The sequence below is a fragment of the Pimephales promelas genome, chromosome 25 (assembly GCF_988280905.1).
Source record: "Pimephales promelas chromosome 25, fPimPro1.hap1.1, whole genome shotgun sequence".
NCBI lineage: Eukaryota > Metazoa > Chordata > Actinopteri > Cypriniformes > Leuciscidae > Pimephales > Pimephales promelas.
In genome coordinates, this window is record NC_142793.1 from 24,580,687 (window position 1) to 24,596,102 (window position 15,416).

The following is a 15,416-nucleotide window of genomic DNA, read 5'->3' on the forward strand; positions in this document are numbered from 1 at the left end:
TGAGGATGACGAATGGCTGTTGGCATCGACTCGACTTTGTTTTGTGGCAAGTGTGTACGGGGCTAACGTGCATTTAACTGGAGCTATTTGCAGCGTTCTTGCTCTTTAATGGCATTTCGAAATGAGCGTGGGAACACATTTGCGCAGCTTTGTGGTTTGGACAGTGACCGCAGACACATTCAGCATTTCGTTCTAAACAAACCAATGCATGGTGATTTTAAACTTCCTGAAACACTCTGTAAACTCCCTATAACTTGATTTCGCGAATCACAATTATAACGCCAATTTCAGTAACACTTTACTTGAAAGGGTGTGCATAAGACTGTCATTAAGTGTCATTCGCTCATTTTTAATGCAAATGACATTGTTTGAGATGTCTTTGTTATGACATCTTGACATAAACCAATACATCATAACCTGCAGTGTCTTGGTAATGACAACTTGACATTAGCAAGACAACATAAATTGTCATAAACATGACATAGCAGATTAATTATCAAACTTAAGAAAGGATTTAGCTTTATGGGTTAACTTTACGTCAAACTGTCATGTGGTTTTGACATTGGCTGTCATGAGGCATTATAACTGTGTCATGAATATTTTTCATGACCTCAACTACAGTGTAACAAATTGAATTTGTCATTAAAATGTTATAATGGCTTCATGACAGCCAATGTCAAAACCAACCACCTGACTAGGGTTGGGTTTCGTTTGAATTTGAACGATTCTGATTCCGATTCCTTGTTTCGATTCCGGTTCCTAACGATTCTCGATTCCGATTCTTTTAAGAGGCAGGGTCAAAAAAGTTTAGCTAACCTTGCTAACCAACGGTCTTTCTAAAGGAAATAATCCTTTCTGAAGGAAATACTCCTGTCACAAATACTCCTTTTGTCATAAATGTTGCATTTTGCCGAGATTTCGTTATTTTTAGAAAAGTGAAGCCACACTTTGGACCGCTGACGTAAGCTACTCATGTTCGACTCACGCGGTTATGCCAACACTTCCGGTAGACGCTTCTTCGTTGGTGTTGTTCAGCGGTTTCTTCTTCCGCTCGGCGGACTGTGAATATCGAAACTAGGAATCGAAATTTAAACTTTTGAACGATTCCGGGAAAAACGAAAAGTTAGTCCCGGTTCCAATCGATACTCGATTCTCGATACCCAACCCTACACCTGACAGCTCAAAAACAACTTTTCTGAGGCACAACATCTAATGTATGGAAGCTTGTTTCTGCCGCTGGAAAAAACAAACAACTTTTTTTCTCTGACATTCATTTTACTCAGAATTGCAAGATTTGAACATTTTGAAACTAGTAGTAACATTGAAAAAACCTTAATGAAACCTCAAAGTGAACATGTCCTGATAATTTACTCACCCCAATGCCATCCAAGATGCTCATGTCTTTCTTTCTTCAGTTGAAAGAAATTACGTTTTTTGAGGAAAACAGTTCAGGATTGTTCTCCGCACGATGGACTTAAAGCACAACCAACATGTTGAGGTCCGAATCAATGCAGTTTCAAAGGGTTTGAAGAGCTTCAAACATGATCCCAGCTGAGGAATATGGTCTTATCTACTCAAAAAAAGAAACATTTATACACTTTTTAACCACAATTATTGGTGTTGTGCTGGTCTGCGACGCGTCAAGGATTACGTCATCACGTTAGAAACGTGTCATCTAAGTTATCTGTGTACTCCGGTCAAAAAAGGCAGGGAAGGGTGAAAAATGCCATCTCATTTTCTCCCGTTTTCTCCTCCAACTTCAAAATCGTCTGACATCTTTGTTTTAATTTATTATTATTATTCAAAAAAAAAAGTTCACGTATTCCCTGGCGCATCTCAGACCAGCAAAAGATGAACAATTGAGGTTAAAAAGTGTATAAATGTTTATTTTTTTAGAAAATGGCCGATGGTTTGGCTAGATAAGACCCTGTTCTTCGGCTGGGGTCGTGCAGAGCCGTGTGAAGCTCTCGGAAACTGCATTGATTCGGACTTCAACATGTTGCGCTTGAAGTCCATCGTGTGGAGAAAAATCCTGAAATGTTTTCCTCAAAAAACATATTTCTTTCCACTGAAGAAAGAAAGACATATCTTGGTGAGTAAATTATCTGGACATTTTCATTTTGAGGTGAACTAATCCTTTAAGGGAACGTTAAAATGAATGGTCCATGAATGATGTACAGATTCTGTTTTCAGAACATGATTAAAGACCAGATGACTTTCAACATTGTATTAATGTAACTGGAAGAATGTTTGTTCATAAGTTTGTGAGAGTGTTGCCAGATCATTAGGGAAGTTCTGTGCATGTTCCCAGTTATCCCGAGCCGGGCGCTGACAGTCTATATAAACAGCGTTTCTGTCTCCTATTTACCCGCTTTTAGAAGATTTCTCCGATTTTTCAGCGTTCTTGGCTCATTTGGCGGATCGGGTGTGGTTTGCCAGGCCTGCAACGGAGGATGTCTCGCGTCTTTTGGGAAAATCCTGTTGTCTTTGTTTCTGTAACAATGAACGTCGCATCCATCACCAGATGAAGCTCGAGTATACGCTGCTCCTTTGAGTCGCTCCATAATGGCCCTGAATTATTTTTATTTTTATAAACTTTGTGTCTGTTATGTTACCACCACTTATTAGAGGCCCAGACATAGTTATGACAATGTTTTGTCTTTAAAAATGACAAAAGATTCATAATTTTAAACTTCAGAGCATGCTTTAAAGCCACACATTAACTGAGGACAGACTCGCAGATGTTAACTCTTGGCCTAGCTTGTGTTTTTAGGTTACTGTACTGTGATGTCTTTGTAGGCTGTTGCTCATTATTTTTTGTTTTTGTGCAATTGTTGATAAACTGTTCATGTAATGCTTACATAGACACTGCGATTTCATGGCAATTCGTCACTATTTTACGTTTAGCGGATTGGTTGCTTACTCGTATGAATCTGCGTACGCCCCCGTGACAATTAAGGGAAGTTTTTTCAAAGAAATCTGCATTTTTGTACGCATCACAAACATATTTAAATGAAATTGCCAATAAAATAGTCTTTTCTCAGCTCAAAACTAACTTTTCTGAGGCGCAACCTCTAATGTATGGAAGCTTCTTTCCGCCACTGGATAAAAATAAATAAAAAAGATAACAACTTCAGACTTTTTTCTTGCAATTTTGAGTTTATGCCTCACAATTCTGACATTTTTCTCAGAATTATAAGATATGAAGGAGCATTTTCGAGAAAATGGCAGAACTTTTTTCCTCAGAAATGGACTTAATATCTCGCAATTCTGACCTTTTTCCTCGCAATTGCAACACGTTTAGAACCGTGAGTTTTTGTCTTCCAACTGACACTTTCTTTTTTAGAATACAAGTTTATATATTTTCAATGCAGACTTTTTTCTTGCAATTGCAATTATTTTTTTTTAATTGTTAGACAATCTCACAATCCTGAAAAAAAAAAAAAAACCCCAGTTAACTTAACTCTCAGGTGCTCTTCGGTCATTTCTGACCAAAACATTTTCTGTTTTGAAATTTTAAAAATCACAGCTTCATCGGAATGTTACGAAACTTGGTGACTTTTATGGCATTATGTATGTGAACACACAAAAAAATTGAGGTCATGATCCGAGCATGCTAAGTGGTCGTAAAAAAAATAGTCACAGGGAAATGATAGGGAATGAATGGGAAATTGACAAAAACTTTGAGAATTTTTGTGTGTACAATCTACAAATCGGCCACGATGCTCTATACTGTGACCAGATGGTGCTAATTTTCTTCAAAAAATATTTTTTTCTGAAGGCCTAGACCCTATATTAAACTAAAATACTGCGTTAATATTTTTTTGAAAAAAATAATATATATAGAAAAATGGCAAAATAAACCATAAATATTGCATAAATATTAATAAATTCATTTAAATTGTCTCAAAATACTAAATTAAAAAGAATAAATATTATAGAACAAAAATAAATTGCATTGGTTTTACTGGGATGGAGAAAGTTTAATTTTTAGGTGTCCGGTCACTTTTGACCGGGAAGATAACAAGTGTGACTCCGAAACGAAGAGCACCTGAGGGTTAAATTGAGCTAAAAAGTTGCATTTATCTTTTATTGCTTTATTCCGTGGCGGAAACATATATCTGAGTGTTTTATTTGTATGGACGCTTATCAAGTTTATGTTATGAAGGTGACCTATAGTTTGGAAATGTCAGATTCAATGTTATTGTTGCTGTGCATGCTCCGAAAACCAGATGTTTGTCCCCTGATTTAGCTGTGATTTATTATGTGTCGTCTACAGGTGTGGTCCGACAGGTGAAGCCGCTGGTTGGTCCTGTGAGCACCGTACTGAAGCTGGCCATGAACTACGTCACAAACGGGGTCGTGTCTCACCGGAACATCATCAACGTTCACATCTACGTGTCCGAGTTCTGGTTTTAGAAAAATCAACCGTTCTGTCCAACCATTTCAGGTGTCCGTTTGTCCAATATCTTCAATATCACTAAGATAAATTCACCTTAAGATATTTAAAGATGTATTTTCATAGATTGCATTTTCAATGTAAGGCTATTCTGTATTGCTGCACCTGCAGATTTTGTAATTTTATTTTTAACTTGCTTACAATTAAAACAATCTGCCAGTAAGAAAAAATACACTCATATTGAAGATAAATCACAGAAAATTCTCAACATGTTATCCAATTTTAGATAGGACTTTCAGACATTTTAACTGAAAGTTGTGATTTTTTTTTTTTTGCAGTACAGTTATACTTAATTTAGCCAAACTAAGTCCCACTTTAAAGAATAAGTCACCCAAAAATACCATATTACCAATCACCATAATGTCATCCACTTGACTTTCTTCTGTGAGAAACAAAACAAGATGTTTAGCAGAATCTTGAGTATGAGTTTTTCCATTTTTTGATGAACTATTAAGTTTAATCCAATTAGGACACCTAAAATGGCTAAATGTTTTTATCCAACTACACACATTTTTCTCGACACACTAGGACAGACGAGAACATTGCATGATGGGAGCGATGCCCTGCTTTAGACGCCACCATGCGTTCCGGGGGGAAGAAACATCATTTGCTGCTCTGATGCTTTTAATTGTAGATGTAAAAGCATGTTTTCACGTATTCCCTAACGCTTGACTTCGGAAGCGGAACTGAAGGCGTTTGATGCGAGCTCATCCAGACAAATGAATATGGAGTTGACGACTCGACACTGATTGTACGCTTGTGTAGACACACTTTGCATTGCTAATGTTTTGTATGTATCACCGACTGTGTCATTAAAAACAATTTTTAGATTTCTACTTCTATTTTTGTGAATGTCAACTGTCTAGTATTGAGTCAACAGCCACTCAGGACACATTTCACATTTCAGGTAACAATTAAAAATCGGCAAAGTTAAACTAAATGTATATACACACACTTATATAGATTTATATTCAAGATATATTCAATTTCACCAAGGCTGAAAAATATTGAGATCTTATTTTTCATCTGCCAGGCCTAGTTTGTACTGGAATACATTTTTAGAGTAACCTTCCCATCTCTGGGTAAAATATGCACACACACACACACACACACACAAACTCGTACAGAATTAGGTGCCCTGGTAAAAATGAGTAATTCAATTATTTCACGAGCTTATAATTTGACCATAATTCGCTAGGGTTGATTCAGATCATTAGTAAATCAAACTTTCCATGTAACTTGGCTAAGGCAACTGCAGAAATGAAAGGCCGATGGTTTTTGCGTCCTGGTCAAACGAAGACCGAAACGCATGCCAGCGACATTCCCACAATCCTCTTGTTCGACTCGCTCCACTCATGCCATGCATTGATAGATCGGACTAAGTGCTGTTGGTTCTCAGCGATGGAAACTCGGAGGGACGTGGAGCCGTTTATGACCACAACCCTTTTAACGCGCGGCCACTGAACCAAGACTGTCTTTCCTCAACGTCAAGGGACGTGGAGCTCGTTCCAGCCGAGTCTCTGCTTTACTGAGACAATGGGACAGTGAGGGAATCATTCATCATGGTTTGACGTTCCTCTGCTGTGTGTAGACTGAGGTTTACCCCTGCGACGTCACAAAAGCAGCTCTGAAGACTGAAAGCCAGCCGGTGTGACGGAGGGAAAACGAGACAAGCGACAGAAACATCCTACGACGAGGAAAAGCACGGTATAAATAATTGACCTGACTTAAAGAGCTGTTACATTATACGCTCATGCATAAAAGACGTCCCCGGATGAGCTCGGTGCAAACAGAAAACACCCAAGATGATGCACAAGGTAAAAGAAAGGAAGAAATTATAAAGATATTCTTCACAGAAAGTTTGTTGACCTTTTAAGTTCTTTGAAAACGGGACATTTATCCTATAATGTCTTAAAAACGTATTCATTTAATGAGGATGATGCTTACACATTATATTTACAGGGTGGCTACAGGTATAAACAATTTAAGACTTTTTAATACCACTTCTAAATTAAATTTAAGACCAAACTTACGATGGAAATATAAATTAAAACTGAAAATATACAGTAATATTTACAAGTAAACACACTGTCTGTTCAAAAATATGGTGAAATGACAATAACCAATTGTCACTTCCGTACGTGCGGTTGTCTGTGGTGGAGTATAGTGGAGTGAAAAGAAATATAGAATAATAAAAATAAAAAAGTATATCAATAAAGGCTTAATGCAAAATATTACAATGTAACGCATTGTAGAAAATATTTGACCTGGCTGGCAGAACGATTGCCTTTGCCTGCATCTTTGCGGTGACGTGACTAACATATTTAAGACCTATCCAATCTGAATTTAAGACAATTTAATACTTTTTAAGGCCTTATTTTTAGGAAAATTGATTTAAGACTTTTTAATACTTTTTAATGACCCGCGGCCACCCTGTATTTAAGTGCAAAAAAAAAAACAGAAAACCAGTTTAGATGTTATTTTCAATCATTTAAGCTTACAAAACCTAGTGAAGTGCCTTTTATCTTTTTGAATACCCACAATCTTAGAAGAAATGGTTCTATTTAGAACCAGAAATGGTTCCATCCCCCGCTTCATATATGGAACTCCCAAATGGTTCTACTGTATATAGAACCATTTTTTTTTGGTAAAAGGTTCTACTGGCCAAGTATGGAACCCCAGGGTTCTATATAGAACCCAGAGGAACCCTCTTTTTAAGAGTGTATAGAACCTTTTACCAAAAAAAATGGTTCTATATAGAACCATTTTGGATTTCCAAATACGTAAACAGAACCTTTTCTTCTAAGAGTGCAATATATTTCAGAAGTGTGTCATTACAGAAGACACGTTTGATACGTTCCAGCGAGCGATCGTGAAACTGGTGAGTTTCAGTTTGAGTGATGCAGTTTGGTGTTTTTTTAAGCAAAGCATTTTCATTGGACATGAGGAAGGTTTTAAATAAATAAATAAACCCACATATACACTACTGCTCAAAGTTTGGGATCAGAAGTTTACATGAAATGAATGCTTTGATTCAGCAAGGACACATTAATCAAAAGTTATAGTAAATGCATTCATAATGCTCTCTAAATGCTGTTCTTTTGATCAATTCATTCACGAAAGAATCCAAGCTTCATCATAACGATCAGAAATGTTTCTTGAGCATCAAATCACCATATTAGAATGATTTCTAAAGGATCGTGGGAAATTTGTGCTTTGATCACAGGAATTAATAACATTTTAACATATATATAATATTGGTATGCTAAATACAGTTTTACTTTCACAACAATGCTATTTGTTTCTGCATGCATAAGAATCTACTCTGTTAAGCAAAAGAATAAACAATGCATGCATATTATGCAGAATAAAGCCCAGAAACATGCCCCGTCTGTCTTCCATGCCACCCACCCACCGCTGGAGCGTAACACACAGGCCCTGGACTGCATGTGTGTGTGTGTGTGTGTGTGGGGTGGTGGTCAGGACTCATGGGGAAGGGAGGCTCTCTGGATCTCGAGACAGGAACAGTCCGTCTGGGATGAGGCCCAGCTTTGGGACAGGCAGACGACGGGGTCGTATCAAATGCACACACACACACACACACACGCTCCCCCCACTGCATTTTCCTGGCCTGCATCCCCCGTCCCTCACCGCAACACATGTTTTAAGATATATGTGAGTTCTTTTAATGAAAATGTTGGGGGAGTTTCTCCTGCTGCCATTGTTTCTCATTATGTCAAACAAAAACGTTTGGCAAAAACACATCGAAATGCATGCTAACGCACAATTTTACACGTCACACACACGGAAACCCAACAGACACTGGAAATAATACGCAACCCATGTCACTTCTGTGACGTGACGCATTTCGGAAATAACCTTTGGAGAGATGAAAAGTAGGATGGGACATTAATCTCAGTTTTTGAGGGAGCTTAAAAGGTTTTGTGAGCTAAGATTACTAAAAATAAACCAGCCTTAACTGGTTTGCTGGTCTTAGGTGGTCTCTTATTCAAGGGCTGCGTTTTCCAAAAGCACTGTGAGGCCAAGTTGACATTGTTGGCAATTGTTCAACGGTGTTTTTAACTAGTTAAACCAGCTGAAGATCAACTTAGCCAGACTGGGAGACTAGCAAAGCCCAGCAAAACCATAATAGTTGGTTTTTCCCAGCAGCTTAACGTCTAATATTTCACAAGATCTCAATTGTTCCCTCTAGGAATCGATTGGATTGCGATTGCAATTTTTCGACCAACAATTACAAAGACAATCTTCATTAATTTGGAAAATGAACCATGCACAATAAGACCAAGACCAACTAGCATTGAGTTTCTGACTGATATCGAGGTCAATTGTCACATTGAATCGATCCCAGACAAGCGGAAACGTCCAATATCTGTAACATTAAAACCTTTAAATGCACTTCTGCTGATTGGAGCCATTGATCTCTCAGTTCTCAGAGATCTACTATTACAGCTGACATTTGTGAGGGGAAAAAAAACAGCAAATTTGATGAGCGCTGACGTTTTACTGAAGCCCAACAGGTGGCAGACACACACAACACTACGGCGGCCTTTTCCTTCTGTCCTCCTCTCACAAACATAAGGGGCAATCCCGTCAAACGCGACTTGATTTGGGTTTTGAGGGACGCCACCTTGACCTAAACCCAAGCGAGACGTGTGACTCCCCATAACTTACCGGCCCAAACCGCCTATAACCAGAACTGAGCTCACAACCAAAGCCAGAGAACACACGAGACCCGTAGCGTACGGATATGTGTGGGCTGTTGGGATGTATCCCACACTCATGAAAATTCAGTTCACAAGCAAAGCTCCGAACGCTCGCTGTACGTGACGCTTTATGACGTCGACGGGGATAATCGACCGCTTGAATGTACAGCATGACATCAGACTGTGAAAACTGACGGATGGTTTTAACAGTTACTTTATTTATGACGAGCACATCATTATTTGGCTTTTACTGCAGCGAGTGACATTTAAAACAAATGCTCTCTCTTCAGAAGAACAGAAAAACACATTGCTTATTGAAGAAAATAATGCTGGCTGCTACATTCACACATAAGCAAAAACAGAAAAATTCAGAAGATCAAAGAAAAATAGGCAAACAACGTCTTAAACTCAGACTTGGAGGACTTTCTTAGCAGTGGCGTAACAGACTAACTCGATTATGAACAAACATTCTTCCAGGAACGTTAATACAATGTTTGTTCAAAGTCATCTTTGATTTATTTATACACCGTTTTTGTTTGGAAAGTTTTTATAGCCAAACCCAAAATTGTGCAGACAACAGATATCATTTTTGATATTGTGTGTGCAGGACAATAGTTCATTTATGTAAGGGAAAGAGCAACTGTGACATATCATACCCCAAAAATTCTTCATACAGTGACTACCAGTAATCAGGCACGTGCACACATAGACGTCAAAGGGGGCTTGAGCACCTGCCCTTTTTTATTCCTGGAGAGAAAGTGCCCTTTTTTATATTTTATTTTTTAAGAGAATACTAGCATATTACTATTTGCGCACAGTTTCCCTGTCAAACGAATATATTTAATGCATAGTGTATCTAAATATCAGGTCAGGGGGAGTGTTGAAGCGAGCGGTAAACAGTCCGTGAGGCGCGCGATTCAGAACGTTTATCGAACTCTATATTGATATCGAGTATTGACGATTTTGACTCGAACTTGATATCGTTTTATCGCGAAAAATTGTATAGTGATAATGAATGAATGAGGATATCAATTTAAGACGTGGCTAAATGTAATTTATGGCCTTGTATGGAAAATCTGGACGTTTTTATGAATTTGTATGGCCTAAAATTCTTCTTATTAAAGTAAATGACTTACATAGCTACATCAAGAGTCTTTCCCCTGAAGTTTAGAAATCTAAATGGGTGAATTTAGAAGAAATCTACAGCAAACAGAAACAAACTTGAAATGTGGATTTTGAAGGTTTTATTTGATGATGATACAGTCCATGTCACCATATCAAATATGTACTTGATTGACACACTGTGGCATGCTTTCCTTTGCTGCTCTATAAACCTATGAATACTAAGGAGACCATGATTTCTGTGTGAACTGATTATTTTTTGTGATGATTATTTTGTTGACATCTTCTGAAAATTAAACAATTGTATGAGTTTGAGGAAGATAAAATTAATTAACTTTTTAAATATATTTTTAAAAATATTAGAGTTGTGGGTAACACTTTACAATACGGGTGCACTAATGTGCATTAATTCATCCTTAACTAATGCACAGATAATCATGAGTTAATGTATAACTAATGAAGAACTAAAACATTAATTGATGATTACTGCATCAGCAACTAATAAAGGGTCAATATGATTAATAGATTAAGTAATACATGAATTGCTATTAATTCAATGTGTCATTGTGTATTAATTCCTTAATAACATATTTTCTTAACTAATAATGTAAATTAATGTGTTAATTACCACAATTAGTCAAAGCTATACACTTCAACTTCCAGTTGTCTGCTTTAATTAATCATTAGCTAATGATTTGCAAAGGTATCATTATGTCATGACTTTACTTGATGGGGCACATCATTATTAACTAGTCATTTAGTAATTGTAGTAATTTGCACATGAATTTGCACTAACAATGAAGTAATTAATCATGTATTAATGCATATTAGTGTACCTGTCATATTACCTGTAAGTTGAAATACAAGGCATTGGCTTATTCTGGTAATTAACATATTAATTAACGCTATTAGTTAAAAAAATAAGTTATTATGGAATTAATCCACAATTACATATTTAATTAATAACAATTCATGTATGAACTAATATATTAACCTTACAGACTCTTAATTAGTTCCTAATGTGGTAATCATTAATGAATAGCTTAAATAATCATTTGTTACACATTAATTCAGTATTATCTGTGCATTAGTTAAGCATGAATTAATGCTTATTGATGCACACATATTGTAAAGTGTTACCGAGTTGTGTTTAAAAAAAGTAATTTTTTTTTTTTTAATTATGAGAAGTGCCCTTTTTTTCACTTGAGCCCCTGCCCCTCAAAATGTCTGTGCACGTCCAATTTATACACATTTGAGACCAAATTGGATCTCCAGGCGAGGGTAATGGCGTCCACCTCCACTTCAGCATTACACAACACACACTACATGCGGCCTCTGGAAAACTCACAGTACTCTAGGGGATAAAGCGTGAATAATGTCGAACTCAAGAAGGGTTATTCTCATAGATTAATGACATAACCCTGAGGTTTAGGTGTTCTCGATTTGAACACAAAACAAGGCTGCTGTTTTGTCTGAGTTTGCAAGAACACAACCCCAAACAATGATGTGAGATATTACGTCTAATTCGTTAACAAATCTGGGCCTCGAGACAACAGTGCGCTCATGCGTTTAATAAATATTTGGGTGATTGATTTCATTGGATGTCAGGTGTGAGTGTGTTTTGCATTAGCTTTGCACCTACCCGGAACATGGACAGCCATCGAACGAGACGGCCTCGTGATATCCAAACACTTTGCGGTCAGTTAAACAGCTTACTGGAAAAGAAAAAAGAGAAACGGAAATAAGTTACTTAAAATAAACTACTTAAAATTTGAAATGAAATACACTTATATGCACTGCAATCAAATCAATATCCACTCAAACCTAAATGTATTCAGGCCCCTTCAACATTTCTCACATTATCACAGTTTGTTTTCTGAAAATGGTACTAAAATATGAGCAGAATTGACATTTGACTGGTTTTGTCCGTCCTTCTGTTCGACTCTCACACATGAATTATGTTGAATATCTGTTAAATTTAACTACACAATTAGATAATACCAGTTTAGCTCAACCAGTGACCAAGCAATGCTTCATGTTGTTCAGAGCATTAGCAATTACAGAAAACACACTTCATCTACTTTGTATGAAGAATTTATGGGTATAATATGTCACATTTACTTTATTTTGCTGTCTCACTTACATAAATGAAATATAGAGACCCAATAATTGCATGTTACGTCACCAAACCCCATCATCATCAGGCTGCGTTTTGCGTCCTTTGTTGTCTCGATCATCATGAAGAGCTTTGAAAACCCATGAATAATCGCCTCAGCAACACAAAGCCTTGGCTGATAATTATTAATGCACGCACTTCTCTTCTCCTGGGTCGTCCATCAATGTGTTTTTGTTTTGGTACCAGTTGGTTCAGTGGATGCTGTGGGGCATCAAAGAGTCTCGGGTGGGCTTGCGGGATTTCAACACTTCCCGTGGCTTTGGTACAAACGCATTCCTGCATCCCAACACACACACACACACACCAAGAAACAAAAGGAGTGTGTGACCTCTGACCACGCATATATCAAGGATGTGTACGTCGCTACATTAGCGCTTTATGCGAATTACGTCGGAAGATTTCATTAAAACTGAATTGCTCACTTGCTTTTCAGCTTTTCCATGTTTCAGAAGTGTAAGTCATGCACAGTCGAGAACAATGTGACAATGATTAGACACAGCGATGGACCACCCAGAGCCCGTCGCGAGCTTCTTCTCTCACACACACACACACACACACACACACACAGAGAGAGAGTCTGTAGCGTGCAACACTTAATAAGTTCTGAAATATGAGATTATTCCTTCATCCCAGTGTAAATGCACACGTCTTTTCTTTAAGTCAACATGCTGTTCCTAACTCAATTTATTTCTATGATCTGATATATTTCAGAGGAAAAATACAAATAAAACTAAAAATGTGGCTGATGTCAAGTGGATTGTAAAGATGGATTTATGATGTGAAGCAAAGTCAATACAGAGGTGGAGCGAGTTATTGCATGCGATAAAGATTACGAAGACAAACATTTGGTGCTTTACGATAACATGACATAATGAATTGTGCACAATAAAACCAGGAACATGAATTTAAATGTAGATGTCTTTGGTACACGCCGTGGTTTTTAAAGTGCTTTATGAATACATTTGGACACTACTCGTCCCTTTTTAATGTCAGGATAATATCTGTGGGTGCAAAGACATAATATATATATATATATAAAAAATAAAACAAATAAATCAGTAAAAAGAAATCAAAAAACAAATAAATCAGTAAAAATGAAATTTTTATAAATCAGTAAAAACTAAAAAAAAAAAAAATCGGCAAGAATAAAAAAAATAAAAATAAAATAAATCAGTCAAAAAATCAAATAAAAATCAAATAAATAAAACACAAGAAATAAATAAATAAATGAAAGTAACAATAAAACATAAATAAGATAATAAATAAAATACACAATTAAAAAAACAAATAGATAAAACACACAAAACAAAAAATAAATCATAATATAAATAAAACCTACATAAAAAAAGCACACCTAGAAAAAACATACATAAATACATTAATTAATAAAAAAATACTTGCATATACCAACATAAAATAATAATGTTGGGAAGTATGTTGGATGGATAGACAAGTTAATCCTCTAATCATGAGCAATATTAATGCCTTCGCAACTAAATAGAAGGACTATGATTATGTCTTCATCTGTCGGAGGAACTCCACTAAATAGCCCGATTTATTAATCTTGTTTTAAGGATATTGGGAAATATTAGTATTGGACACCAAGACTGAATCCTGATGATATAATGATTATTTTTTGTTCACTGAAATGAGAGCGTAAACTAGAACGTCCTCATGAATCATCGATTATTCTTCTAAACTAAACCACAATTCTTTATCAGCTCGACTCCAGCGTCCCCGATTGAGTGAAACCATCTGTCGTCTCGATTGGAAGTCCAGCTTGTGTTTTCCTGTGTGTTTGGAGGCGACGCAGAGGTTTCTGGTGTTTCTCGAATTCCCGGACAGTGATTGTTCATGTGGCCGACCGGCTCCGTCAGACCCAGATGATCATCGGGTTTCTTTCCATCATCAGTTTGGGTGCAGATCCGATTGTCTCAGAGACGAGGCGAGTTGCTGTCACCAAGGCAGACTGTTCATGTTATGTCTACCAAAGGCGGGAGTTTATAGCCAGAAAATAACACGGATATACTCGAGCATTTCTACAATAACTGGGTGTATATAACTTGCTTTTTTGTGACTTCATACAAATCAATATGACTCTCTCTCTCTCTCACACACACACGACAATTAAGTCAGTGAATCGCTTCATGAGTTTAGAATCATTAAAGCATCTGAAATGAATCAAACAAACTGAAATGAATTTTTGCTCCTGAAATTGAGAAATGCCACTGAAACATCTTCACACTGTTGCAAAAAACAAAACTAATAGTGTAGTCTTTAGGAAATTGAACGGCCAATTACAAAGTGCATTCACGTTCATGAATATTCCCAGTGTGGCTTAATTTTATATTGACAGCGAACGAAATCATAAATCAGACCTGTCAACTAATGCTCTTAAAAATACATAAATAGTTGAATTATGTAATATTCTACATTTCAGTGAACACCATGAGGAAGTGTGTGGTGTGGGGTTTCTCAGGGCAGGGAAGGTCGAGGTGTAAACACTGCGCCGGATAATTGCAGGCTAACATCTCATCTTTTCATAAACTCAGCACAAAAATGTTGATGTATTTAACATGGCTGGACCCAAAATTACAATTCCTGAACCTGAGAAAATGTCACTGCTTTTGGAGCACCACAGAGGCTTTGGCTGACCTTGGACCAGTCGGGACCACACACGCGTCACCGTCGGGCCAGGAGATCCGCGATGGAGAGAAAGGTCAAAGCACACTGGTCACTTTCCCCACGCTGGCCATGACTACTTTAAGCAAACACACACACACACACACACACACACACACCGTCAAGATGGCTCAGGGACTCACGACATATAGAATGGAGAGTCACACTTTTTTATGATCTACGGAACAATAACAATACATCCTAGTTACTGATCCTGGACCAGCCTTTACTGAAAACTGTTCACTCTTAAAGC

General features: G+C 37.1%; 1 protein-coding gene and 1 long non-coding RNA gene across 4 annotated transcripts in view; one reads left to right on the top strand and one right to left on the bottom strand.

Moving 5' to 3' along the window:
* Positions 1-5,295, top strand: part of fbln1 (fibulin 1) — a 43,371-nt gene extending 38,076 nt beyond the window's left edge. For 2 of the 3 annotated variants that reach the window (XM_039647947.2, XM_039647945.2), the window contains exon 17: positions 4,280-5,295. In XM_039647947.2, coding sequence (XP_039503881.2) covers positions 4,280-4,419 — 140 coding nt within the window. In that variant the 3' untranslated portion in view covers positions 4,420-5,295. The remainder of the gene's footprint in view (positions 1-4,279) is intronic. The other variant, XM_039647946.2, reaches the window with a different exon arrangement.
* The window catches only part of LOC120460269 (uncharacterized), a 61,439-nt gene that overhangs the window by 3,890 nt on the left and 42,133 nt on the right, over positions 1-15,416 (bottom strand). The window contains exon 8 of the long non-coding RNA XR_016150775.1: positions 11,948-12,020. This is a non-coding gene — a long non-coding RNA (uncharacterized LOC120460269). The remainder of the gene's footprint in view (positions 1-11,947; positions 12,021-15,416) is intronic.